Here is a 26,248-nt window from a genome sequence, read left to right on the forward strand (position 1 = left end):
AGAGCAGGACCCAGCCCCACGGAGGGTCCCCCAGAGAGCAGGGAAGGACCCAGCCCCAAGAGGGTCCCCAAGCAGAGGGACCCAGCCCCACGGAGGGTCCCCAGCAGAGCAGAGCAGGACCCAGCCCCACGGAGGGTCCCCAGCAGAGCAGAGCAGGACCCAGCCCCACGGAGGGTCCCCCGGCTGTGCCTTGTGCTCTGGGCCTGCTTCCTCCTTGTCTTCTCTGCACCCTCCTGAACTCTCCCGCCGCCTGGCACGCAGTCCACTGCTGGCCCGAGGAGACCCCCCACGATCTGTTGCCCCCCGGTTTGGAGGTGCTGGCTGATCCCGGGGCCTGTGGCCCTGGGTGGCCATCTCTGGGAGCCATCTGCTCAGTCACTTGAGTCAGTGCGCCCCCTGCTGTCGGTCACGAGATCCAGGAGGCTTCCTGGGTGTGCAGCTGGAAACAGATGTGGTCTCTGAGCTTGGGCTCAGAGTGCCCGGGCGCCCCAGGAGCTGCTGGTCCCTGAGCTCCGGGGGTGGGCGGGGCTCTGAGCTCTTCACTGTCCACACAGTCTCCTCACGCTGCCACCCAGGGCTGCAGCAGTTGCCAGGAGAGGCTCGGACTCGGGACCTGTTGTTTCCCTTGGTTAGTTTTGTTGGCTCTCACCTTTTGCTGGCTTCCCAGAAGGTGTGTGGCTCCCTCTTGGTGCCGGTGCCCAGAGGTGCCAGTGCTGTCACCGTTGGTATAAACAGTAAGCAACTGTTTTAGTAATGTGTTCATTGACTTATTTGGAAGACATGGAGAGAGAGCAGGAGAGGGAGAAAGAGGTGTTGCATCTGCTGGTTCACTCCCCAGATGCCTGCCACAGCTGGGGCGGGCCAGGTGAAGCCAGGAGCCAGGAGCTGCACGCAGGTCTCCCGTGTGGATGGGAGGCCGAGCAGCCGGTGCTCCGGCATGGGATGCTGGTGTTGGCAGCGGTGGCTCACTCCGCTGGGCCACAACCCGCCACTCAGCCTTTTTTTTTTTTTTGACAGGCAGAGTGGACAGTGAGAGACAGACAAAGAGAAAGGTCTTCCTTTTGCTGTTGGTTCACCCCCCAATGACTGCCGCGGCCGGCGCACCGCGCTGATCCGATGGCAGGAGCCAGGTACTTATCCTGGTCTCCCATGGGGTGCAGGGCCCAAGCACTTGGGCCATCCTCCACTGCACTCCCTGGCCACAGCAGAGAGCTGGCCTGGAAGAGGGGCACCCGGGACAAAATCCGGCGCCCCGACCGGGACTAGAACCTGGTGTGCCAGCACCGCAAGGCGGAGGATTAGCCTAGTGAGCTGCGGCGCCGGCCTCAGCCTGTTCTTAATGATGGAGTTTGTGATGCTCACTCTTTGGACTTGGACCATCCTCCACTGCTGTCTCAGGACATAGCAAAGTGGTGGATGGAAAGTGGAGCAGCTGGGACTCCCTATGGGATGTAGGCACTGCAGGCGGCAGCTTTACCCAATTCACCACAGCGCCGAACCTGGTAGTTTTATTGTAAAGAGAAGTACAGCACTTGGATCCTGAACACCACTGTGTGTTGCCGATGGCGTTCAGATTCTTCCCTGTCTGATCTTGGGCCCCGTGTGCATCCCTCTACCTGCTCAAACCTCAGACTGCATGGAGGTGGCTGATCCCAGGGCTGCCTGAGTACACTAAGAGTTTCTGAGACGTGGAGCCTGACCGTGAGCATCCTTTGTCCCCAGAGCCCAAGGTGGTGTTTGCCAAGGGGCAGCCGGCGCTCAGCCAGGTCCAGGCCGAGGCGGGGGCCAGCGCCACGCTGAGCTGCGAGGTGGCCCAGGCCCAGACGCAGGTGACGTGGTACAAGGACGGGAAGAAGCTGAGCTCGAGCTCGAAGGTGCGCGTGGAGGCCGCGGGCTGCACACGGCGGCTGGTGGTGCAGCAGGCGGGCCAGGCGGACGCCGGGGAGTACAGCTGCGAGGCCGGGGGCCAGCGGGTCTCCTTCCGCCTGGACGTCGCAGGTGGGTGATCAGGCAGATGCTTGCCAGTGTATCTGGGACAGGCCTGGAGGTACTGTTCGCTTGTCGGTCTGTGCCATTCTCGCTGTCCTGTGAGGGCTGTGTGGTTGTCTGCTGTTTGGTAATGCAGAGTCCAGAGATGAACCGTGAATTCGAGCCCCCAGGCAGCGATTCGGGCCGGGTCAATGGGCAGGTCCGTCCTGGCCTCCCCGTGTCTTCAGCTTCTGTTTGCCCTGCACTGCCCATGTCTCACGCCTTCTCTTCTGTGGGGTGCTGTCCTCCATGCGGGCACTCTAGGCTAGCCTTCCTCCCACAGTTCAGAAGCTCCAGGGCTTGTTAGGCTCTGGCCGTGGGAGTCCCTGAAGGTTCTCTCTGTGTCTTGTGCCAAGCTGTGCCAAGGCCAGCCTAGCTCTGAGGGTGGTTCTAGGGCACGGAAGTACAGGGGTGTGTGGCATTTCTCTCAAGGAGCATATGGACGCCGGGAGGCCACTGCTGGAGGCCTCAGGCAGTCTTCAATGGGATGTGGACTCCCAGTTTGAGGTGTGCTGAGCACATTTGTTCTCCATGTGCTGTGTACTCATGTTCACAAGGTGGCATCCAGCGCTACACTGTGTTTAGACGTGAAGAACACGGAAGGGCTGTGTGCTATCGCACGTGTAGTAGCTCAGGAGTTGGAGCATGGAGGGCTGTGTGCTCACTGCTAGGGAAGAGGGATCACTCGTGTAGTAGATCAGGAGGAGGAGCATGGAGGGCTGTGTGCTCACTGCTAGGGAAGAGGGATCACACGTGTAGTAGCTCAGGAGCGTGGAGGGCTGTGTGTGCTCACTGCTAGGGAAGAGGATCACACGTGTAGTAGATCAGCTGGAGGAGCTGGAGGGCTGTGTGTGCTCACTGCTAGGGAAGAGGATCACACGTGTAGTAGATCAGGAGGAGGAGCTGGAGGGCTGTGTGTGCTCACTGCTAGGGAAGAGGATCACACGTGTAGTAGATCAGGAGGAGGAGCGTGGAGGGCTGTGTGTGCTCACTGCTAGGGAAGAGGGATCACACGTGTAGTAGATCAGGAGGAGGAGGGCTGTGTGTGCTCACTGCTAGGGAAGAGGATCACACGTGCAGTAGATGAGCAGGAGGAGCATGGAGGGCTGTGTGTGCTCACTGCTAGGGAAGAGGGATCACACGTGTAGTAGATCAGGAGGAGGAGGGCTGTGTGTGCTCACTGCTAGGGAAGAGGATCACACGTGTAGTAGCTCTCAGCTCTGGAAGGCAGGAGTGCTTGCATGGAGTGGCTCAGTCCTCTGTCCTGGGTGTAATGTTGAAGTGGTGGGGGATGCTGTTGGGATCTGCTGGCTTCTTCTTTGCAGCATATCAGGTTGTTGCAGAACTCAGTTCCGTGTGCTGGGGGCCGTGCTCTGTGGTCTCCTTGCTGCCTGTCAGCTGGGGGAGGAGAATGCTGTCGGCTCTGTGCTTGTGAGGTGAGGTGGGGCAGTGTTGCAGGAACTCTGCAGTTGCAGCCGCTCAGGCCTGTGGGTCATCCCCAAGAAGTGGGTCAGATTCTTCTTTCCAGTGGATGTTTCTTTATCTTCTTTTTTTTAAGATTTATTTTATGAGGGGCAGAGTTACAGAAGAGTGTTTGTGGGTGGGAAGGAAAGAAAATCTTCGACCTGCTCGTTCACTCCGCGGATGGCTGCACGGCCAGAGCTGGGTCAGGCTGAAGCCAGGAGCCCAGAGTTTCCTCCAGGTTCTCCCACCTGGGCAGGGGCTCAAGCACGTCTGCCGGTTCTGCTGCTTCCTCAGGCGCATTAGCAGGAGCTGACTAGAGCTGGAGCAGGCGCCTGTGTGGGATGCTGGCGCCTCAGGCAGGAGCGGCTGTGCCATGCACTGCACCTTACTGGGTCCTTTAGAAACGGCAGCGCCACGACCCAGCTGTTGGGCTTGTACGAGAACTTCTGTTCACGGTGTGGTTCTTATCTCAGCCACAGGCAGCTGGTGTGGGGTGGGCCAGGACTTCCTAGCTCTGATTCTTACCGGTTTCCAAAGGATAAAGTTTGCCTTAGGGGTCAAAGTCCATGCTAATGAGGTAGTCTATGTGAACAAATCAGGGAGTAGGTAGAGCCAGGGACCAGTCAGCAGGGGCCTAAGATGGAGCCCATGTTACATGGGGAGGTTAGGTGTGCTCAGACAGGTCCACGGTGGGTGGGGCTGGTGAACAGCAGAAGCCAATCAGCATGGCCACGTGAGATGCTTATAGCTGCAGGAGGCTGTGGATCCATCACAGTGTGGAAGTTCTGGGCCACTCGGCTGGGTGCCTGGGCCCTTTGGGAACCCCACAGGCTGTCATCTATATCAGTGACAGCCGTCCCCTGTGTCTCTGTCTGTGAGGTGGGGTGATGGTGACAGCCGTCCCCTGTGTCTCTGTCCTCTGTGAGGTGGGGTGATGGTGACAGCCGTCCCCTGTGTCTCTGTCCTCTGTGAGGTGGGGTGATGGTGACAGCCGTCCCCTGTGTCTCTATCTGTGAGGTGGGGTGATGGTGACAGCCGTCCCCTGTGTCTCTGTCCTCTGTGAGGTGGGGTGATGGTGACAGCCGTCCCCTGTGTCTCTGTCTCTGTGAGGTGGGGTGATGTTGACAGCTGTCCCCTGTGTCTCTGTCCTCTGTGAGGTGGGGTGATGGTGACAGCCGTCCCCTGTGTCTCTGTCCTCTGTGAGGTGGGGTGATGGTGACAGCCGTCCCCTGTGTCTCTGTCCTCTGTGAGGTGGGGTGATGGTGACAGCCGTCCCCTGTGTCTCTGTCCTCTGTGAGGTGGGGTGATGGTGACATCCGTCCCCTGTGTCTCTGTCCTCTGTGAGGTGGGGTGATGGTGACAGCCGTCCCCTGTGTCTCTGTCCTCATCAGAAAGGTGGGGGTGATGGTGACAGCCATCCCCTGTGTCTCTGTCCTCTGTGAGGTGGGGTGATGGTGACAGCCGTCCCCTGTGTCTCTGTCCTCTGTGAGGTGGGGTGATGGTGACAGCCGTCCCCTGTGTCTCTGTCTGTGAGGTGGGGTGATGTTGACAGCCGTCCCCCGTGTCTCTGTCCTCAGTGAGTGGGGTGATGGTGACAGCCGTCCCCTGTGTCTCTGTCCTCGTCTGTCAGATAGAGGTGATGTTGACAGCTGTTCCCGTGTGCCTGTTCTCTGTGAGCCATGGGAGCTGTAGTATCAGTGGGCCTCTCCCAGATCCTCCTTTTGAGTTGGGGTAATAATATTGCTCAGGCCTGTATCAGCAAATTGTCTCTTAGTTCTCTGTGATTAAATGAACAGCGTTTGTGTTTCCTGTGGTGAGTGAGTGGCAGCTGTTACTAGAACCATGGGAGCCCACATGCCGTGTCGGTGCCTGGGTTCAGTCCTAGCTGCAGCTGCTGATCTCAGCTTCCTGTGGTGCAGTCTCCGCTGGTGGCTCAAGTGCTCGGTGAGGACTCGAGGTCAGGGTCACACACGCGTTAGGGGCCTGAGGGCAATGGAGACCCACGGGGACTTTGTAAACCAGGAAAGTCAGATCCTCTGAACCACCCAACCCAAGCCTTATGCATCTTCTAAGTGTGAACGCTCTGTGTTGAGAAATCATGGACAGGCTGGCTTGGGGATAAGACACCAGTTTTGGGGGCAAGAAGGTGAACCCCCAATGAACTATCTCTGTCTGACCCCGTGTGTCCTCCCCGTCTGTCCCCAGAGCCCAAGGTGGTGTTTGCCAAGGAGCAGCCGGCGCTCAGCCAGGTCCAGGCCGAGGCGGGGGCCAGCGCCACGCTGAGCTGTGAGGTGGCCCAGGCCCAGACGCAGGTGACGTGGTACAAGGACGGGAAGAAGCTGAGCTCGAGCTCGAAGGTGCGCGTGGAGGCCGCGGGCTGCACACGGCGGCTGGTGGTGCAGCAGGCGGGCCAGGCGGACGCCGGGGAGTACAGCTGCGAGGCCGGGGGCCAGCGGGTCTCCTTCCGCCTGGACGTCCCAGGTGGGTATGGGGTGGTGGGACCTTAGGGGAGTGGCTGTTGGGTGTGAAACGACACACTTGGGCAGCAGGAGGTGCTGTGAGGCCTCGGTGTCCTCCCTTTCTGGGAGCCTCATATCCTGTGACCCCAGCTCTGCCCACGGGCTCCCAGGCCGGTGCTGTCACATCTGGAGACCAGAGCAGGCCCATGCACTGAGCCGACCTTCCAGTGGCTGACGTGGGGTGGTGATACAGTGGGTGACACTGGCAGATGTGTGTGGGTGATATGGCCTGATGACTGTCAGTGGGTGCTGGGATGTGCAGTGACTGTGGGTCTGTCTAGCAGGGGCCAGGTCTGCCCATGTGTACTGACTGTCCCTGTGTCTCTGCAGCCATGGTCATTCCCACGTCCAGCTGTCCTTTCTTCCTTTCCACCCAATCCATCTTTTGTCCCTAACCTGGGCACGGGAGGCCACACACAGCATGGCCACCCCTCACTTCACACCTTGCCTGGCACTGGGCTCTCTCCTGAGTGGCCCCTCTGGCACTGGACTCTCCGAATTGGCCAGCACTGATGTTCTGCCCTCTTTCGATTGGCTCATACCTGGCACTTAGTTCTCTCCTGATTGGCCAGCACTTGACACTCTGCTCCCTCCTTATTGGTCCACACTGGCTCTCCAAGACTGGCCACAGCCTGGCCTACTGAGTGGCCCATATTAGCCCGCAGCTCTCTCCTGATTGGCACACATTTCATTAGGTTCTGTCCTGATGGCTCTGCCTGGCACTGGGGTCTCTCCTGATTGGCTCACACTGATACTCTGCTGTCTCCTGAATGGCTGTACCTGGCAGTCAGCTCTCTCCTGATTGGGCCACGGTGGTGTCAGTTCTCGGGGCAGGGCTGCGCTATCTTGACTCTGCCCACTTCCCTGCTCTCTGTGGCCCCTGCATGGTGGGAGGCTGAGGGCAGACGAGTCGTGGGAGCCCCGGGAGGACTGAGGCAGGGAAGGGTCCCGTCCCCAGAGCGCTGGACCTGGTTGCTGTGGCCTTGTGGGCTGGGGCAGCATCTGTGGCAGCGAACCTCAAAGTTGACCTGGGGGCTTGGAGCTTGGAGCGTGGCTGCATCTCAGCCTCCGCATCCACCACTGCAGCCCACACAGCTGTGTTGAGCCTGGGGTGGGGCTCCGTGCCTCTCGGGCAGTGCTCCTTAGTCACGGGCAGTCCTGCTGTTGCAGGACAGTGAGGGAGATGTCTGTCATGTCTCACGTTGAAGCTTTTCCACGCGGACAGGACAGTGCGCAGAGCGCTACGTACTGAAAGCAGGGAAGCTCCTGCCCCAGCCGTCAGGAGGGGACTCCAGAGGAGGAGTTGCTGGAGAAGCTTGCAAGTTCTGGCCCTTTTAGACACAAAGTGGCCGCTCTGATTGGCCTCTTTCTGAAAAGGGAGCACAGAGTTAGCCAATCGGGAGAGGGGCAGAATAGCAACCAATCAGGAGGCCAGAATAATAGCCAGTCAGAGGCAGGGCTAATGAGCAGCCAGGGAACTGATAAGTGTATGCTAATGAGGCATGCTCCACGAACCAGTCAGGAAGCAGGTATTGGAGTTGTTTGGCACACAAAGCAGATGGACGACGTTGTATTCCATTGAGCGTGTCTGCCCTGTCCCGAGGCTCCCCTTGCCGCAGGGTGTCTAGAGAGCCACATCCTGTGTGTTTTCCTTTCCTTTCCTGGGGCCCTAAGTGTCCCCATCACTGCCTTGGCCGTTGCTGGGGTTGGAGTAACCACCAGGCCCTAGAGATGTGCAGGCCAGGTGTGGGCTCTGACCATGTGCTGCTGCCTCTTTCAGAGCCCAAGGTGGTGTTTGCCAAGGGGCAGCCGGCGCTCAGCCAGGTCCAGGCCGAGGCGGGGGCCAGCGCCACGCTGAGCTGTGAGGTGGCCCAGGCCCAGACGCAGGTGACGTGGTACAAGGACGGGAAGAAGCTGAGCTCGAGCTCGAAGGTGCGCGTGGAGGCCGCGGGCTGCACACGGCGGCTGGTGGTGCAGCAGGCGGGCCAGGCGGACGCCGGGGAGTACAGCTGCGAGGCCGGGGGCCAGCGGGTCTCCTTCCGCCTGGATGTTGCAGGTGGGTTCTTGGGGACAGCAGCTGTCTTGTGGGGTAAAGATGGACGAAGCAGCCTGTGTGGACCCTGTGCCCTCCTGAGACTGTGCCTCAAGCTCTCATCCCCACCTGTGGGGTCGGGGTCGTGGTGCAGTGGGGAAGGACCAGGAGGGCTGACTGGGAAGGGAAGGGCTTCCCCGTGGAGACTTCTGTCACATGCTGCAGCAGTTGGACCTCCCTGTGGTCCTGGTGCTGGCCTGTGTCTAGCAGGGCCTTGGCTGGGAGGAGGCCCACATAGCTGTGGGAGGTGTGCACCCTCGTGCCTGGAGTCTGGGTGCTCCTGCACTCACACCCCAGCAAGACACAAGGGTGCTTGCATTGCACCGTCCTGAGTGAGAGTCTGGCATTTCCAGTGAGGGTGGCTGCACCTGCTCCCGACCTCAGCCCTCCCTGGCGCAGGTGCACAAGGACACCGTCTGCCCCAGCCTGGAGCAGCCATGTTCAGCGGTGGGGTGTCCACAGGTGTGGTGCTTGTGCTCAGAGGCCCAGGGCTGCTGCAGGCCACATGGCGCAGGCAGGGCCTGGGAGGGCCTGAGCCCCAGCCTTTCTCTGGGCCCCATTTGTGTAGGGCTGCCTTCCTGACCTGCACGGTGTCTGACCCCGTGTGTCCTCCCCGTCTGTCCCCAGAGCCCAAAGTGGTGTTTGCCAAGGGGCAGCCGGCGCTCAGCCAGGTCCAGGCCGAGGCGGGGGCCAGCGCCACGCTGAGCTGCGAGGTGGCCCAGGCCCAGACGCAGGTGACGTGGTACAAGGACGGGAAGAAGCTGAGCTCGAGCTCGAAGGTGCGCGTGGAGGCCGCGGGCTGCACACGGCAGCTGGTGGTGCAGCAGGCGGGCCAGGCGGACGCCGGGGAGTACAGCTGCGAGGCCGGGGGCCAGCGGGTCTCCTTCCGCCTGGACATCCCAGGTGCGTTCTTGTGCTCTACCCTGGTTCCCTAGCATCACTACTGGGAGGTTGCTGGGGAAGTTGTCCAGCTCTGTCCCCTGTGAGGAGGTGTCTCACGTAGATGCAGGTTTCTCTGCCTTCGAGTTGCTTGGTGGCTGCTCAGCTGGTTCAGGGGAGAACCACATAGCAGAGGTGTGAGATAAAAGGGCCGTGATTTGGGCTTCAACAGCCATGGCGTGGCCCAGGTCAGGCTCGGGCTTGGCTAACCACTGGCTCCCTGCAGAACTCGTTCCTGGAGACCACAGTGCTGCTGGGGCAGGACCCATTGTCCTGCAAGTCAAGCAGCTCCCACATTGCCGCCAGAACCAGGCCTCTGCCATGTGAACCCTGGGACAAACCACTTCCAGCCCACTGTGGCGAGTTGGGGTGTGTGCAGCTTCCATGTAACAGCTTGTTTAAAAGTATTTTTTTTTTTTTTTCATTTTCTTTGGAAGACAGAACTTCCATCTGACGGGTCATTCCTCAGATGCCTTCAATAGCTGGGGTTGGGCCAGACTGAAGCTGTGAGCCCAGAACCCAGTGCAAGTCTCCCTGTGGGTGGTGGAGACCCAAGTACTTGAGCCGTTAGCTGCTGCCTCCCAGGGTGCACGTTAGCCATTGGCTGAGATGTGAAGCTGGTGGCATATGTGGGGTGCAGTCTCCCCGTCCATGTCTTAACTCTGGGCCACACACCCACGTCCCCGCCCTCCTGCCGTTTACTTGTTAGTTATCTGGCCACCGTTTCTGGCTTTTCTGTCTTTGGTAATGGCGCCTGTCGGCTGTTGGTTTCCTTGGAGGAGCCGAGTGTCGTTCCTGCATTTCCCAGTCTGGTGGCGTTGCAGAGCCCTCGCCCCGCGGGCCGTGTCTCTCGCTGCTGTCTGTGCCTCTGCCCCTCACCCTGCTTCCCGTAGCTGCATCTGGGCGCTTCCCTTCCACTGCCTCTGGTCCTTTCCTGCTCTCTCACCCCAGCCCCTGCCGTCCGTCTCACAGGAGATGCCTGCCACTCACCATACTTTCAAGTTTTGTCATTTCTGTCTTGATTCACTTTTTTGAGATTTATTTATTTATTTGAGAGGCAGAGACAGAGAAAGAGAGGCAGAGACAGAGAAAGAGGTCTTCCATCTGCTAGTTCACTTCCCAAATGGCTGCAATGGCCGGAGTTGCACTGATCTGAAGCCAGGAGCCAGGAGCTTCTTCCAGGTCTCCCACGCAGGTGCAGGGGCCCAAGGACTTGGGCCATCTTCTGCTGCTTTCCCAGATCATAGCAGAGAGCTGGGTCAGAACTGGAGCAGCCAGGACTCGAACCAGTGCCCATATGGGATGCCAGGGCTGCAGGCGAAAGATTAACCTACTGCACCACAGTGACCCTCCCTCTCCCTCTCCCTCTCCCTCTCCCTCTCCCTCTCCCTCTCCCTCTCCTTCTCCCTCTCCCTCTCCCTCTCCCTCTCCCTCTCCCTCTCCCCCCACCCATCTTTCTTATTTACTGAAAGGCAGAGTTGTAGAGAGGCACAGAGAGAAAGGTCTTCCATTCACTGGTTCACTCCCCAAATGGCCGCAACGGCCGGAGCTGGGCCAGTCTGGAGCCAGGAGTCTCTTCTGGGTCTCCCATGTGGGTGTAGGGCCCAAGTACTTGGGTCATCTTCTGCTTTCCCAGGCTATAGCAGGGAGCTGGATCAGAACCGGAGCAGCCAGGACTCACGCTAGCACTCATATGGGCTGCCGGGGCTGCGGGAAGAGGCTTCACCTGCTACGCCACCGCACCGACCCCTTGATTCATTTTTATAGGTTCCCAAGGCCACAGTCATTCTAAGAATGGACTCACTTTCTTCCTTTTACGTCCTGGGGTGTTCGTTCTGGCTGTGCCCTGGTGTGATGCCATGAGAAGTGGGTCCTGACCTGGCCTTGTTTTTGTTTTCTAATTTCGCAGCCGTCTGTGGAACGTCAGCAGCTTTGCGTGGCAGCAGGCCCTGCATGGGGAAAGCTGTTGACAGGGCTGGTGAGAGCGTCACAGAGGGGCACTCTGTGCCCTGCTGGGTGGGCGCAGTCTGGTCAGGGGCCTCGTCTGCTCAGGTGCCCGCAGAGACTGGAGTGTGAGTCGATGCCCCCACCTGACCCCCCACTGGCATCCTGCACTGAGCTGTCAGCCCTGGAGGTTCCCAGGCTTCAGGGTGGCGGAGCTGTAGGTGGGGCCGTGGAGGGTGGTGCCCGGTGGGCCACCCTCTGGTGTGGATGGCTGCTGCTTCCTGGTGGGTGTGTGTGAGTGTGTGTGTGTGAGTATGTGATGTCTCGGGGGTCTGGGGGAACTCTGTGACCGACTGCCCGAGGTGAGAGTGAGTGACGCCGTGTCACTGCATTTCTTGGGGCTCAGGTTCCAGTGTGTTTATTGGAGCATTTTACAGACAGCAAGATTTTCAGCGATGCCTGTCAGTCACCCCCTAAGTCTAATCTGATCAATCTTTTAATTTAAAAAACAACTTTGGCAAATTCTGAAATAGAAGATGAGGGCATCTCAGGGAAGCAGAAGTCAGGAGAGACACAGGAGCCAGAGCCGTCAACGGGGCTGGGCTGAGCTGGGTGAGCCGTGTGCCATGTAGGCAGGGTGGTGTCTTGGAGCCTCTGGCAGCCCTGGCTCCTGCAGGGTCGCTCGTCCCAGGGCAGGGACCACCTGGTTGAGAGGACAACTGTGGTGTCACGCCCCAGGGAACTGGCTGCAGCACTCTGCTCAGCAAAGGAGGCCTCGGACAGTGCGCCGGTCAGTCCCCTGGCACCAGACGGGGCGGGAAAGGTGTCGCCAGGCGGTTTCTCCTGGTGGGCACTGCACACTAAGACCCACAGTCTGAGCTCCAGTCTCCCCCTGATGGTGGAGGCCGGAACCGTGGCCGCTTGCTCAGGACCAGCCATGGGGGCTGGGTGCTGCTCTGGGAATGGGCGCAGCCTCCTCAGGGGCACTGGCCTGCGTAGGTGAACGGGCACTTTTCCAGCAGACCCCACCTTCGTCTGTTTGCTGATGGCGATGACCACAAATCGAGAGAGTGACCAGGAAGGGAGAGCATTGTGGCCCAAGGTTGTGCTCTTGGGGACAATCTCGTCCCATAGTGACGGTCTGAGCGTGCACGCGTGTGTGTGAGTGGGCTGCGTGTGCATGTGTGTGCGTGTGTGTGATGCTGCGCGTGCATGCCTTTGTGTGCCATCATCACCCTCCTTATATAAAACCACCTGGTGTGTGATGCGGAGCCTCACCCTGACCTCAGAGACCATGATCACGCCAGAGACAAATTTCTACCATGGGGCCTGGATGTGAGTACAGGGTAGGGGCAGACGTGGGGCCTGGATGTGAGTGCAGGGTAGGGGCAGACGTGGGGCCTGGACGTGAGTGCCGGGTGTTGGGGGGCAGACGTGGGGCCTGGATGTGAGTGCAGAGTAGGGGCAGACGTGGGGCCTGGACGTGAGTGCAGGGTATTAGGGAGACGTGGGGCCTGGACGTGAGTGCAGGGTGTTAGGGAGACGTGGGGCCTGGACGTGAGTGCAGGATGTTGGGGAGACGTGGGGCCTGGATGTGAGTGCAGGGTGTTGGGGAGACGTGGGGCCTGGACGTGAGTGCAGGGTGTTGGGGAGACGTGGGGCCTGGACGTGAGTGCAGGGTGTTGGGGGGCAGACTTGGGGCCTGGACGTGAGTGCAGGGTGTTGGGGGGCAGACTTGGGGCCTGGACGTGAGTGCAGGGTGTTGGGGGGCAGACGTGGGGCCTGGACGTGAGTGCAGGGTGTTGGGGGGCAGACGTGGGGCCTGGACGTGAGTGCAGGGTGTTGGGGGGCAGACGTGGGGCCTGGATGTGAGTGCAGGGTGTTGGGGAGACGTGAGGCCTGGATGTGAGTGCAGGGTGTTGGGGAGACGTGGGGCCTGGATGTGAGTGCAGGGTGTTGGGGAGACGTGGAGTTTGGATGTGAGTGCAGAGTGTTGGGGGGCAGACGTGGGGCCTGGATGTGAGTGCAGGGTAGGGGCAGACGTGGGGCCTGGATGTGAGTGCAGGGTAGGGGCAGACGTGGGGCCTGGACGTGAGTGCAGGGTGTTGGGGGGCAGACGTGGGGCCTGGATGTGAGTGCAGGGTGTTGGGGGGCAGACGTGGAGTTTGGATGTGAGTGCAGAGTGTTGGGCAGACGTGGGGCCTGGATGTGAGTGCAGGGTGTTGGGCAGACGTGGGGCCTGGATGTGAGTGCAGGGTCTCCCAGGGAAGCCACACCCTTTGCCCTGCTGCGTCACACTGCACCTCCCAGAGGCTCTGACTGCCAAGACAAGCGACCTGCAGGTCAGATGCCAGCAGTGACAGCTGGTTTCTTTCAGCCTTCATTTGCTCTTGTCCCATGACATCCCTGCATCATGCCCCTGGGTCTCCAAGACAGGACACACGTGTGTAAACATGAAAAGACATGCGTGTGTGAGCCTGAAATGTCCTCCCACAAGACCCTTGGTGTCCCTGGCCTCAGGGAGAAAATGCCCAAGCTTGGTCCCTGTGAAATTTCAGTGCCTGCGCAACGTCTGACCCCGTGTGTCCTCCCCGTCTGTCCCCAGAGTCCAAGGTGGTGTTTGCCAAGGAGCAGCCGGCGCTCAGCCAGGTCCAGGCCGAGGCGGGGGCCAGCGCCACGCTGAGCTGTGAGGTGGCCCAGGCCCAGACGCAGGTGACGTGGTACAAGGACGGGAAGAAGCTGAGCTCGAGCTCGAAGGTGCGCGTGGAGGCCGCGGGCTGCACACGGCGGCTGGTGGTGCAGCAGGCGGGCCAGGCGGACGCCGGGGAGTACAGCTGCGAGGCCGGGGGCCAGCGGGTCTCCTTCCGCCTGGACGTCGCAGGTGCGTTCTTGGGGACAGCAGCTGTCTTGTGGGGTAAAGATGGACGAAGCAGCCTGTGTGGACCCTGTGCCCTCCTGAGACTGTGCCTCAAGCTCTCATCCCCACCTGTGGGGTCGGGGTCGTGGTGCAGTGGGGAAGGACCAGGAGGGCTGACTGGGAAGGGAAGGGCTTCCCCGTGGAGACTTCTGTCACATGCTGCAGCAGTTGGACCTCCCTGTGGTCCTGGTGCTGGCCTGTGTCTAGCAGGGCCTTGGCTGGGAGGAAGCCCACATAGCTGTGGGAGGTGTGCACCCTCGTGCCTGGAGTCTGGGTGCTCCTGCACTCACACCCCAGCAAGACACAAGGGTGCTTGCATTGCACCGTCCTGAGTGAGAGTCTGGCATTGCCAGTGAGGGCAGCTGCACCTGCTCCCAACCTCAGCCCTCCCTGGCGCAGGTGCACAAGGACACCGTCTGCCCCAGCCTGGAGCAGCCATGTTCAGCGGTGGGGTGTCCACAGGTGTGGTGCTTGTGCTCAGAGCCCCAGGGCTGCTGCAGGCCACACGGCGCAGGCAGGGCCTGGGAGGGCCTGAGCCCCAGCCTCACTCCGGGCCCCATTTGTGCAGTGCTGCCTTCCTGACCTGCACGGTGTCTGACCCCGTGTGTCCTCCCCGTCTGTCCCCAGAGCCCAAGGTGGTGTTTGCCAAGGGGCAGCCGGCGCTCAGCCAGGTCCAGGCCGAGGCGGGGGCCAGCGCCACGCTGAGCTGCGAGGTGGCCCAGGCCCAGACGCAGGTGACGTGGTACAAGGACGGGAAGAAGCTGAGCTCGAGCTCGAAGGTGCGCGTGGAGGCCACGGGCTGCACACGGCGGCTGGTGGTGCAGCAGGCGGGCCAGGCGGACGCCGGGGAGTACAGCTGCGAGGCCGGGGGCCAGCGGGTCTCCTTCCGCCTGGATGTTGCAGGTGGGTGCTAAGCTGGCATGGTGGTGGTACCGGCCAGAGCTTTGTCACATGCTGTCACTCTTAAGTTTCCCATCCTTGCTTCTCCAGTGTCTTGCCTGTGGTTGGGCACAGGAAGCTGGAAGGGAAATGTGTGAAGTTGGGCAGAGGGGCTGAGTGTGTGACCCTGCATACGTCCCACGGGTACCCGACAGCCGCACGTCCCGAGTCCCTGGCCGGAGCCTGCCTGCTCTCCCGTGGCGTTGGCCGCTCTGGCTGGGCCTTCTCCTGTGGCTTTGGGCTGACCAGTTGTCTCACCCTGGCACACGTGCGCACCTCCAGTTCCTGAGGCGGCTTCAGAAAGTTTGTGGAAGCATGGATGAGAAAGAAGCAGATTGCCCAGGAACCGCTAGCAGCGCCCCAGTGGGTTCTGCTGCCAGCTTCCCCCAGCAGACACCGGTCAGTGTGAGCCCGGCGTCCTGGCGCTGTCTTGTCAGTGTGAGCCCAGCATTCAGGCGCCATGTGGTCAGTGTGAGGCTGGCGCCCAGGCGCCGTCTGGTCAGTGTGAGCCCAGCGTTCAGGCACCATGTGGTCAGTGTGAGGCCGGCGTCCAGGCACCGTCTGGTCAGTGTGTGGCCAGCGTCCAGGCGCCGTCTGGTCAGTGTGAGCCCGGCGTCCAGGTGCCATGTGGTCAGTGTGAGCCCGGCGTCCAGGCGCCGTCTGGTCAGTGTGAGGCTGGCGTCCAGGCGCCGTCTGGTCAGTGTGAGGCCAGCGTCCAGGCGCCGTCTGGTCAGTGTGAGCCCGGTGTCCAGGCGCCGTCTGGTCAGTGTGAGCCCGGCGTCCAGGCGCTGTCTGGTCAGTGTGAGGCCAGAGTCCAGGCGCTGTCTGGTCAGTGTGAGCTTCGGTGTCCAGGCGCCATCTGCTCAGTGTGAGCCCGGTGTCCAGGCGCCGTCTGGTCAGTGTGAGGCCGGTGTCCAGGTGCCGTCTGGTTAGTGTGAGCCCAGTGTCCAGGCGCCGTCTGGTCAGTGTGAGGCCAGAGTCCAGGCGCTGTCTGGTCAGTGTGAGGCCAGAGTCCAGGCGCTGTCTGGTCAGTGTGAGCTTAGGTGTCCAGGAGCCATCTGGTCAGTGTGAGCCCGGCGTCCAGGCGCCGTCTGGTCAGTGTGTGGCCGGTGTCCAGGCGCCATGTGGTGAGTGTGAGGCCGGCGTCCAGGCGCTGTCTGGTCAGTGTGAGCCTGGCGTCCAGGCGCCATGTGGTCAGTGTGAGGCTGGCATCCAGGCGCCGTCTGGTCAGTGTGTGGCCGGCGTCCAGGCGCCGTCTGGTCAGTGTGAGCCCGGCATCCAGGCGCCATGTGGTCAGTGTGAGGCCGGCGTCCAGGCGCCGTCTGGTCAGTGTGAGGCCGGCGTCCAGGCGCTGTCTGGTCAGTGTGAGGCCAGCGTCCAGGCGCCGTCTGTTCAGTGTGAGCCCGGCGTCCAGGCGCCGTCTGGTCAGTGTGAGCCCGGCGTCCAGGCGCCGTCTGGTCAGTGTGAGGCTGGCGTCCAGGCGCCGTCTGGTCAGTGTGAGGCTGGCGTCCAGGCGCCGTCTGGTCAGTGTGAGGCCAGAGTCCAGGCGCTGTCTGGTCAGTGTGAGGCCGGCGTCCAGGTGCCGTCTGGTCAGTGCAAGCTCGCTCAACGCCCTCAGCCCCCTTCCGGTCAGTGCAAGCTCAGTCTCCTCAACCTGGTCGGGGTTCGGGAGCCCAGTTGTGCGTGGAGCTCTCTGAGCAGGAGTCTGGGACATTCTTCCTCCTCAGTGGGTGTGGCTCTCCGTGACCGCCAGGCAGCAGGTGCAGCCCCCAGTTCTGTTTGGATGGCTGCATGAGGCAGAGGGACTAGGGGCCTGGCAGGTGCCTGCCTGTGGCCTTTAGAGTTGTGGTTTTAAAGCAGATATGATTTTGCTTTTGTGTTCCGTTTGGTGCTGCATGTCACAGTTCCTCTGGAGTTGGGTTAGAAAGTTTAGGGGTGGAGGAGGAAGCTTCTGCCATGTGGTCTGCTGCATTCAAAAGCAGCAGCACAGGGAGGAAAGTGCATCTGGCTCCATGGCACGTCCTGGTGGCCAATGCATGTAGCTCTGTGGTGTGTTCCAGTGGCCAGTGCGTGTGGCTCCATGGAATGCCCCAGTGGCTAGTATATGTGTGGCTCTGTGGAATGCCCCAGTGGCTAGTGCGTGTGGCTGTGTGTTGTGGCCCAGTGGCCAGTGTGTGTGGCTCTGTGGAATGCCCCAGTGGCTAGTGTGTGTGTGGCTCCATGGCATGTCCTGGTGACCAGTGCCCCCATAGCAGTTTGCAGTTGGGTCACAGGTACTGGGCCATGGGTGTCCAGACTGTGAAAATCCCACTCTGTCTCTGTGAAATATTTTGAGAGAATGCAACAAAATACTTTGTGCTGATGAATTTGAGAAACTGTGACAATTTGGCCAATTCCTAGTAAATTGTACAAAAGCTGAGGTAGGGCATGGGAACCTTAAGTCTTCCTGTAACCTGTAAGTGGACGATCCCCATAGTCAACAGCAGTCTGCTATGTGGGCCAGATGCCCTGGAAAACAGTGGTTCCGTGTCCTTGGGGATTCTTCTAGAGGACAAAAGGCAGGCATGGCACACGAATCACTGAGTGCTGACAGGAAGCAGAAGGATGTAAATCAAGGTGGACAGATGATGGGCAGTGAGGGCAAAGTCAGGGAATACCAGCGGCCTGTGTTCCCCCATGCCTGGGGGTTAGTGCTGTGCCTGGGCTGCTGTCCGGGTTGCAAGACCAGTCAGTGTGATAAAGGCTCGTGCTGCTTCCTGCCAGGGGCTCTTCCTCCGTGTGATGAACAGTGCAGAGTCACAGGTGGACACTGGACACAGGGGAGGGACCTGGGAAGCCCTGAGTGGGGAAGAACAGCAGACGTTGTGAGGAGGGTGGCAGAGGCCAGGAGAGGTGGACTTGGCCTTGCAGGTGGTGGGGAGTGAGTGTTGGACTGCGTGTTGCTGTGGGCAAGGCTAGCATGGGGCCGGCTGATAAGCAGAAGTTTCTTGGACAGGAGGGGCGTGGCCAGGTTTCTGAAGTTGTGTTCGCTTATTAGAGAGATGGAGAAGGATAGAAAGAAGGGGCTGAGGGGGAGGGCACGTGAGCTAACCACCCCTCCCCATCCAGTGGTCTACTCCCCAAGTGCCTGTATTATTGACCAGTGCTGGAGCCAGGAATCAGGAACTCGATATAGGTGTCCCATGTGAGTGGCAGGAACCCAATTGCTTGAACCATCACCTGCTGCGGCCGGGGTGCACCCTGAAGGAATCTGGAGCCTGGAGGAGGAACTGGGTCTCAAACCCAGGGAGCTGAGTGGACTGTGAGCATCTTAACAACTCAGCCAAAGGCCAGCCTCAGAAGATGAAATGCAGCAAGCTTCCCAGTAGCTAGCGCCAAGATGATCACTTCTGACTCCAAGTGTAAAAGAGGTCTGAGCCTGGAGGGAGGGCTTCCTGTATGTTGTGAGACAATTCAAAAATCTGCACAACAGCCTTTGATAGAAGCAGGTTCCAAAGGCAGCACAGAGCAAGCATGAACCCTGCAGCCCCATCGTGAAGACACAGTGACAAGGATGGGGTCTCAGTGTGGGACATGAAGACCCCTGTTACCATGGGGACACAGGGACAGGGACAGGGTCTCCGTGTGGGAGGTGCAGACCCCTGTTACCATGGAGACACAGGGACAGGGTCTCAGTGTGGGAGGTGCAGACCCCTGTTACCATGGAGACACAGATGAGGATGGCGTCTCAGTGTGGGAGGTGCAGACCCCTGTTACCATGGAGACACAGGGACAGGAACAGGGTCTCAGTGTGGGAGGTGCAGACCCCTGTCACCATGGAAACACAGGGATAGGACCAGGGTCTCAGTGTGGGAGGTGCAGACCCCTGTCACCATGGAGATGTGATGACAACAGGGTCTTGGTGTGGGAGATTCTGAGATATAGGAGGGGATGGTGGGCCTAGACACACACCTGTGCATGTGTACAAGTTACCACCTTTTTCTCCTTTTGCTCTTCTCCTGGCGTCTAAGCAAGAAGTAGAAAAGGATGGGGTTTTCAGGGGCAGTCTGTGGACACGAGGACACTGGGCTTGTGTCACAGAGGACATCCATGGGCAAAGAAAAACCCAGGAGGCACACAGGGATGAACACAACACAAAAATTGAGACTCACCATGCTGTGGTGGACAGAACACTAGGCTCCCCGAGGCACGGCACGTGGCCAGTGCCCTCAGGAAAGCGGGAAAGGAATGTCTGTGCATGAGAGGACTCACACGGGCCTAAGAGGAAGCTGCGCAGCGAAGGGAATCCAAGAACACAACACGCAGGGACAGGGAAGGACAAAGAGCTTAGACGGGGAAAGGACACCAAGTCCGGTCATGGAAAAGACGTGCATGCTGAGATGGCAGGGGAGCAGGTGCCCAGCGAGACTCAGCAGGGGCAACATGCAGATCAGATGGGCACTAGGAAGCCAAACAGGCACTGACTGGGTAAGCTGGCTGTCCCAATGAGAGTCTGGCAATGCCAGTGAGGGTGGCTGCACCTGCTCCCGACCTCAGCCCTCCCTGGCGCAGGTGCACAAGGACACCGTCTGCCCCAGCCTGGAGCAGCCATGTTCAGCGGTGGGGTGTCCACAGGTGTGGTGCTTGTGCTCAGAGCCCCAGGGCTGCTGCAGGCCACACGGCGCAGGCAGGGCCTGGGAGGGCCTGAGCCCCAGCCTCACTCCGGGCCCCATTTGTGCAGTGCTGCCTTTCTGACCTGCACGGTGTCTGACCCCGTGTGTCCTCCCCGTCTGTCCCCAGAGCCCAAGGTGGTGTTTGCCAAGGGGCAGCCGGCGCTCAGCCAGGTCCAGGCCGAGGCGGGGGCCAGCGCCACGCTGAGCTGCGAGGTGGCCCAGGCCCAGACGCAGGTGACGTGGTACAAGGACGGGAAGAAGCTGAGCTCGAGCTCGAAGGTGCGCGTGGAGGCCGCGGGCTGCACACGGCGGCTGGTGGTGCAGCAGGCGGGCCAGGCGGACGCCGGGGAGTACAGCTGCGAGGCCGGGGGCCAGCGGGTCTCCTTCCGCCTGGACGTCGCAGGTGCGTGCTAAGCTGCTAAGCTGGGTGGCATGGTGGTGGGACCGGCCAGAGCTTTGTCACTTGCTGTCGCTCTTAAGTTTCCCATCCTTGCTTCTCCAGTGTCTTGCCTGTGGTTGGGCACAGGAAGCTGGAAGGGAAATGTGTGAAGTTGGGCAGAGGGGCTGAGTGTGTGACCCTGCATACGTCCCACGGGTACCCGACAGCCGCACGTCCCGAGTCCCTGGCCGGAGCCTGCCTGCTCTCCCGTGGCGTTGGCCGCTCTGGCTGGGCCTTCTCCTGTGGCTTTGGGCTGACCAGTTGTCTCACCCTGGCACACGTGCGCACCTCCAGTTCCTGAGGCGGCTTCAGAAAGTTTGTGGAAGCATGGATGAGAAAGAAGCAGATTGCCCAGGAACCGCTAGCAGCGCCCCAGTGGGTTCTGCTGCCAGCTTCCCCCAGCAGACACTGGGTCAGTGTGAGGCCAGCGTCCAGGCGCTGTGTGATCAGTGTGAGGCCTTGTCCAGGTGCTGTGTGATCAGTGTGAGGCTGGTGTCCTAGCCCCATCTGTTCAGTGTGAGGCCGGTGTCTGTGGCCCCTGCATGGTGGGAGGCTGAGGGCAGACGAGTCGTGGGAGCCCCGGGAGGACTGAGGCAGGGAAGGGTCCCGTCCCCAGAGCGCTGGACCTGGTTGCTGTGGTCTTGTGGGCTGGGGCAGCATCTGTGGCAGCGAACCTCAAAGTTGACCTGGGGGCTTGGAGCTTGGAGCGTGGCTGCATCTCAGCCTCCGCATCCACCACTGCAGCCCACACAGCTGTGTTGAGCCTGGGGTGGGGCTCCGTGCCTCTCGGGCAGTGCTCCTTAGTCACGGGCAGTCCTGCTGTTGCAGGACAGTGAGGGAGATGTCTGTCATGTCTCACGTTGAAGCTTTTCCACGCGGACTGGACAGTGCGCAGAGTGCTACGTACTGAAAGCAGGGAAGCTCCTGCCCCAGCCGTCAGGAGGGGACTCCAGAGGGGGAGTTGCTGGAGAAGCTTGCAAGTTCTGGCCCTTTTAGACACAAAGTGGCCGTCTCTGATTGGCCTCTTTCTGAAAAGGGAGCACCGAGTTAGCCAATCGGGAGAGGGGCAGAATAGCAACCAATCAGGAGGCCAGAATAATAGCCAGTCAGAGGCAGGGCTAATGAGCAGCCAGGGAACTGATAAGTGTCTGCTAATGAGGCATGCTCCACGAACCAGTCAGGAAGCAGGTATTGGAGTTGTCTGGCACACAAAGCAGATGGACGACGTTGTATTCCATTGAGCGTGTCTGCCCTGTCCCGAGGCTCCCCTTGCCGCAGGGTGTCTAGAGAGCCACATCCTGTGTGTTTTCCTTTCCTTTCCTGGGGCCCTAAGTGTCCCCATCACTGCCGTAGCATCCCCATCACTGCCTTGGCCGTTGCTGGGGTTGGAGTAACCACCAGGCCCTAGAGATGTGCAGGCCAGGTGTGGGCTCTGACCATGTGCTGCTGCCTCTTTCAGAGCCCAAGGTGGTGTTTGCCAAGGGGCAGCCGGCGCTCAGCCAGGTCCAGGCCGAGGCGGGGGCCAGCGCCACGCTGAGCTGCGAGGTGGCCCAGGCCCAGACGCAGGTGACGTGGTACAAGGACGGGAAGAAGCTGAGCTCGAGCTCGAAGGTGCGCGTGGAGGCCGCGGGCTGCACACGGCGGCTGGTGGTGCAGCAGGCGGGCCAGGCGGACGCCGGGGAGTACAGCTGCGAGGCCAGGGGCCAGCGGGTCTCCTTCCGCCTGGACGTCGCAGGTTCGTCGTTGGGGACACTAAGTCAATGTATTTGTTGAGTATTCCAGGCTGTTGGCCCTGGTGGTCAGTGGTGCACTCTGTTAGACTTCCCCCAGGGCTCCTGTCCCCTAGGTCTGCCCAGGCTCCGGTGCTTACTGGGCAGCGTCTGAGCCCTGTGTGTTCAGGAGGCACGGGGCTCTGTCCCTGTCACAGCTCTATTCTCCCATTCTCTGCCTTTGTGACTTGGCTCTGCGGCTCGCGTGGGAGATCGGCAGCTCACGTGTGGCCCTATGGCACATCTGTGGCTCCCCTCAGGGAAGTACGAATCCATGGGCCCAGGATGAGCGGTCTTTGTCCTGCTGTCATGCTTGAGGGCCTCCTGGGACTGAACGGGGACGAGCAGGTGTACTGGAGCCTCTGGTTGTACTGCTTGTCATAGCACCTGAGGGTGGTGCTGGGCTCGCAGGTGCGGGCCTGGACTCCCTGCTCTTGGGTGCGTTGCCACTTAATGTTGAGTTGTGACAGCATCTCAGTTTCCCCTGCGGTTTGATTGGATGTGTTGAAAATGGAAAGGCGCGGCAGATCAGGCTGCACCAGCACACTCGGTACAGGGGCAGCGGCTGGCAGGTGGGCGTTCCTTCACCCTTGTGACTTATGTGTGGGTGGTCGAGCGGGAGAGCGCTGAGCCAGCGTTGCTCTGTGCCAGTGTTTGTGTCCGTCTCAGAGGGGTTGTGGCTCAGGTTGGCCTGTGTGTTGGCGCTGCCGGGGAGCTGTGGCTGTGGCGGTGCACGGAGTAGGCACACTGGTGTGGCTGCATCCAAGGTGTTACTGGCTGAGAACAGGTCAATTTTCATGCACGTACGCTTGGCATTGCTGCATCCCTGGAAAGCAGTATCAGAACTCGCACACGACGGGGTGGGCGCCCCTGCTCTCCTAGAGCCTATTGAAGATGTGGCAGATCTCACAGCCCCGGGCTCTGCTCATAAACTGTGCCGCTCACAGCACCTTGGAGAGGCGGCTTGTTCCTCTGCCTGCTGTGTGTAGCTAATGTGCACCAAGATCAAAAGCTGAACAGGCAGGTTTGAACTGGGCAGTAGCCTCTTAACAACGTTGAGAGACACGTGTCCGGAGCCAGAGTTCAGCGCCTCACCAGGTGGGGATGACACTGCAGTGCCAGGTGGATTTAACACGGGCTGAGTGGCATGTGCAGGAGGCTTGATGAGAAGACTGAGGGAGAGAACAGTATGTCCCCAAGGGCGGCACCCCAACTCCAGGCGTGCCTGCTGGACCAGCGGCTTGGCGGACCCCTTGATTCACCAAATGGTGGTGTAGGACAATTGGCTCACGTCGCAAGGGCAGGGGCCCCTTGGAGGAACTCTGCTGCGACCACAAACAGCCAGCACTGCCCAGTGTTGGAGGAGCAGGGAAACACATGAGATGCAAAACACGAAAAACCCAGGCTGGAATCACAGACAGCTTGACGGACGCTCACGTGAGATCCGCTGAGGGTTACCCCAGAGAAACCAGGAGAAACTCTTCTTCACCCACTGGCAACGGCAGGTGGCAGAAGACTAACACACGGCTTAGGGAAGCTCAGGAGAGCTGGTGATGGTGACGGCTGGCTGCAGGCTTTGCAGGAGAGATGGGAAACACTGTTGCAGCCACAGGAGGGGCTGAGCTGCAAGGGAGGTGCTCCTGGCACCCCACAGGCAGGTAGGGAGGGCTAGGGAGGGCTCGAGATATTTTCCGAAGCAGGCAACAGCCAGCTCAGAGGCAGCTCTCTGAACAGGCAAGGTCTCTTGCCCCTTGTTTTCCCTGGTGCCAGGTTAGCTGGGGAGGAAGGGCATTGAGAGAAGGGGTGGTAAGACAAACCATGTGGGGAAGTCAAGCGGGTACCTGCCTTGTCAAACCGGAGTGTGGAAGGGGAACCTGGGGAGTGAAACCACACAGGAGCAAGTTGCCGACCACAGTCAGCAGGAGGGACTCCAGCGTGTGGATCAGGATGGGCGCCCAGAGGCCACGGCAAGTTCAAGCTTCCCCACTCGTTGCAGCAGCTGCCCGTTCCAAGTGAGAGTCTGGCATTGCCAGTGAGGGCAGCTGCACCTGCTCCCAACCTCAGCCCTCCCTGGCGCAGGTACACAAGGACACCGTCTGCCCCAGCCTGGAGCAGCCATGTTCAGCGGTGGGGTGTCCACAGGTGTGGTGCTCACGCTCAGAGCCCCAGGGCTGCTGCAGGCCACACGGCACAGGCAGGGCCTGGGAGGGCCTGAGCCCCAGCCTCACTCCGGGCCCCATTTGTGTAGTGCTGCCTTCCTGACCTGCACAGTGTCTGACCCCGTGTGTCCTCCCCGTCTGTCCCCAGAGCCCAAGGTGGTGTTTGCCAAGGAGCAGCCGGCGCTCAGCCAGGTCCAGGCCGAGGCGGGGGCCAGCGCCACGCTGAGCTGTGAGGTGGCCCAGGCCCAGACGCAGGTGACGTGGTACAAGGACGGGAAGAAGCTGAGCTCGAGCTCGAAGGTGCGCGTGGAGGCCGCGGGCTGCACACGGCGGCTGGTGGTGCAGCAGGCGGGCCAGGCGGACGCCGGGGAGTACAGCTGCGAGGCCGGGGGCCAGCGGGTCTCCTTCCGCCTGAATGTTGCAGGTATTTGCCCTGGTTGGGCAGTCGGGGGTCAGTGCCTAGTCCTCTCACTGGACGCGAGCTCCCTGCAAGGCTCCCCGTGCCCTGGGCTCCTGGCCTGGCTGGCCCCAGAGTCTGCAGCTCATGTGGCCACTGCTGCTGTCTCGTTCTGGTACCTGCAGGGAGAATCCTCAGCAGAGGGTCCCTCCGGCGGGGGCGTCTCTGTGGCCTGGGCCTGTGGGACAGGCCATGCCGGGCTGGTGCCAGTGAACATTGCAGCTGTCCCCCAGCCCTCCTCCCTGTAGCAGCAGCCGGAGAGGGAACTTGGCCTGTGTGGGCCTGGGATCCCTTCCTCCGGCCATCGAGTCCCGACAACCTACTGTTCTGAGGTGGGCTGTGGGACAGCCCCTGCTCAGAATTCCACTGGGCCGTGTCCTGCCAGGCTCGTGTGCCCCTGCCCTCAGCTCCTCCTCCTGGGCTGCCCTGTTCAGTGTCCTCTCTACTCACACACCTGCAGGGCTGGCACGATGGTCCCCCAGCAGACCCTTGGGAAGCCTGACGCACTGTCTCCCAGCAGCCCCTGTGCCCACCGCCTGGGTCTGACCCTGACCTCCCACAGCCTGCACCCAGCCCCCTCAGTGTCTGCTGCTGCTCTTCCTCTGTGTCCAGTGCTGGCCATGCATCCCTGGGGCAGGGCTGTCCACTCCTGGTGGGACCACAGCTGGGGCCCTCAGGCCTGCAGTCCAAGGCGGGTTCTTGGGGGCTGAGTGCCGTGGCCCAGTGTGGGCATAGGTGGGCCTTCTGCCTGTAGGTAGCCCCGCCCAGCACACCTGGATCCCTGCTCCCACGAACTCACCTGCCCCAGAGCCCCAGCCTCGCCCAGCATACTCAGGGCCCTGCTGTCAGCTGCTCTCCTCCCCCAGAGCCGGAGCCCGGAGCCGCTGGGAGCCGGGGCCGCAGGGAGCCTGTGGTGGTCAAAGAGCATGAGGACATCGTCTTAGTGGCCACGCTGGCCACGCCGTCCGCGGCTACCGTGAGCTGGCTCAAGGACGGTGTGGAGATTCGCCGCAGCCAGCGGCATGTGACAGCCAGCCAGGGGGACACCCACACCCTGACGGTGCGTGGTGCCCAGGTGCTGGACAGTGCCGTCTACAGCTGCCGCGCAGGTGACAGGGGGGAGGACTTCGCCGTGCAGGTGCAAGGTGAGCACAGGTGTGGGGACGGGGGGCGGTGGTGGGTATGGGGCCGCAGCCCACTGAAGCCTGCCCTGCCCACAGAGGTGGCCGCCATGTTTCTCCGGCCGCTGGAGCCTGTGAGTGGGGAGCTGGGCGGCTCTGTGACGCTGGCCTGTGAGCTGAGTGTGCCCCAGGCCCCAGTGGCATGGCGCTGCGGGGACATACAACTGCGGCCTGGCCGGCGCTTCCAGATGGAGGCCACGGGCCCTCTGCGTATGCTCACTGTCTTGGGGTTGCGTGCTGAGGACGCAGGCGAGTATGTGTGTGAGACCCGTGACGACCGCACCAGCACACACCTGTCAGTTCACGGTAGGCACAGAGGCGCAGGGCAGGGCGGGCACTGCCTGTCCTGGGCCCCTTCCCGCTCTACTCAAGCCTACCTGCCCGCCTACCCACAGTGCCCCGTGTGGTCAAGTTCACGTCCGGGCTGAGCGCTGTGGTTGCCGAGGAGGGCCGCGAGGCCACCTTCCAGTGTGTGGTGTCCCCGGAGGATGCGGCAGTCACCTGGTACCGTGACGGTGCCGAGCTGCAGCCGGGCGAGAAGGTGCTCATTTCCCGGAGTGGCGCTGGCCACAGCCTGACCATCTCCTGCCTGGCCCTGGACGATGCGGGCCAGATCTCTGCCAAGGCGGAGGGCGCGTCCACCTCGGCCACCCTGCGGGTTCGCGGTGAGCAAGAGGCCCCGGCCCTTGGGGCACACCCTGGTTTGGCCGAGTCCGGGGTAGTCCTTGCCAGTGCCTGCCCGTGTCCTG

At 61.1% G+C, this 26,248-nt stretch overlaps 1 protein-coding gene across 3 annotated transcripts in view; it reads left to right on the plus strand.

The window, feature by feature from the left end:
* The window catches only part of OBSCN (obscurin, cytoskeletal calmodulin and titin-interacting RhoGEF), a 116,631-nt gene that overhangs the window by 11,492 nt on the left and 78,891 nt on the right, over positions 1-26,248 (plus strand). For all 3 annotated transcript variants that reach the window (XM_070075938.1, XM_070075939.1, XM_070075940.1), the window contains 12 exons: positions 1,723-1,998; positions 5,698-5,973; positions 7,792-8,067; positions 8,731-9,006; positions 13,592-13,867; positions 14,531-14,806; positions 19,622-19,897; positions 21,393-21,668; positions 24,010-24,285; positions 25,185-25,463; positions 25,539-25,805; positions 25,895-26,164. In XM_070075938.1, the coding sequence (XP_069932039.1) occupies positions 1,723-1,998; positions 5,698-5,973; positions 7,792-8,067; positions 8,731-9,006; positions 13,592-13,867; positions 14,531-14,806; positions 19,622-19,897; positions 21,393-21,668; positions 24,010-24,285; positions 25,185-25,463; positions 25,539-25,805; positions 25,895-26,164 (3,300 nt within the window). The remainder of the gene's footprint in view (positions 1-1,722; positions 1,999-5,697; positions 5,974-7,791; positions 8,068-8,730; positions 9,007-13,591; positions 13,868-14,530; positions 14,807-19,621; positions 19,898-21,392; positions 21,669-24,009; positions 24,286-25,184; positions 25,464-25,538; positions 25,806-25,894; positions 26,165-26,248) is intronic.

This window comes from Oryctolagus cuniculus, chromosome 6, assembly GCF_964237555.1.
Source record: "Oryctolagus cuniculus chromosome 6, mOryCun1.1, whole genome shotgun sequence".
Classification (NCBI taxonomy): domain Eukaryota; kingdom Metazoa; phylum Chordata; class Mammalia; order Lagomorpha; family Leporidae; genus Oryctolagus; species Oryctolagus cuniculus.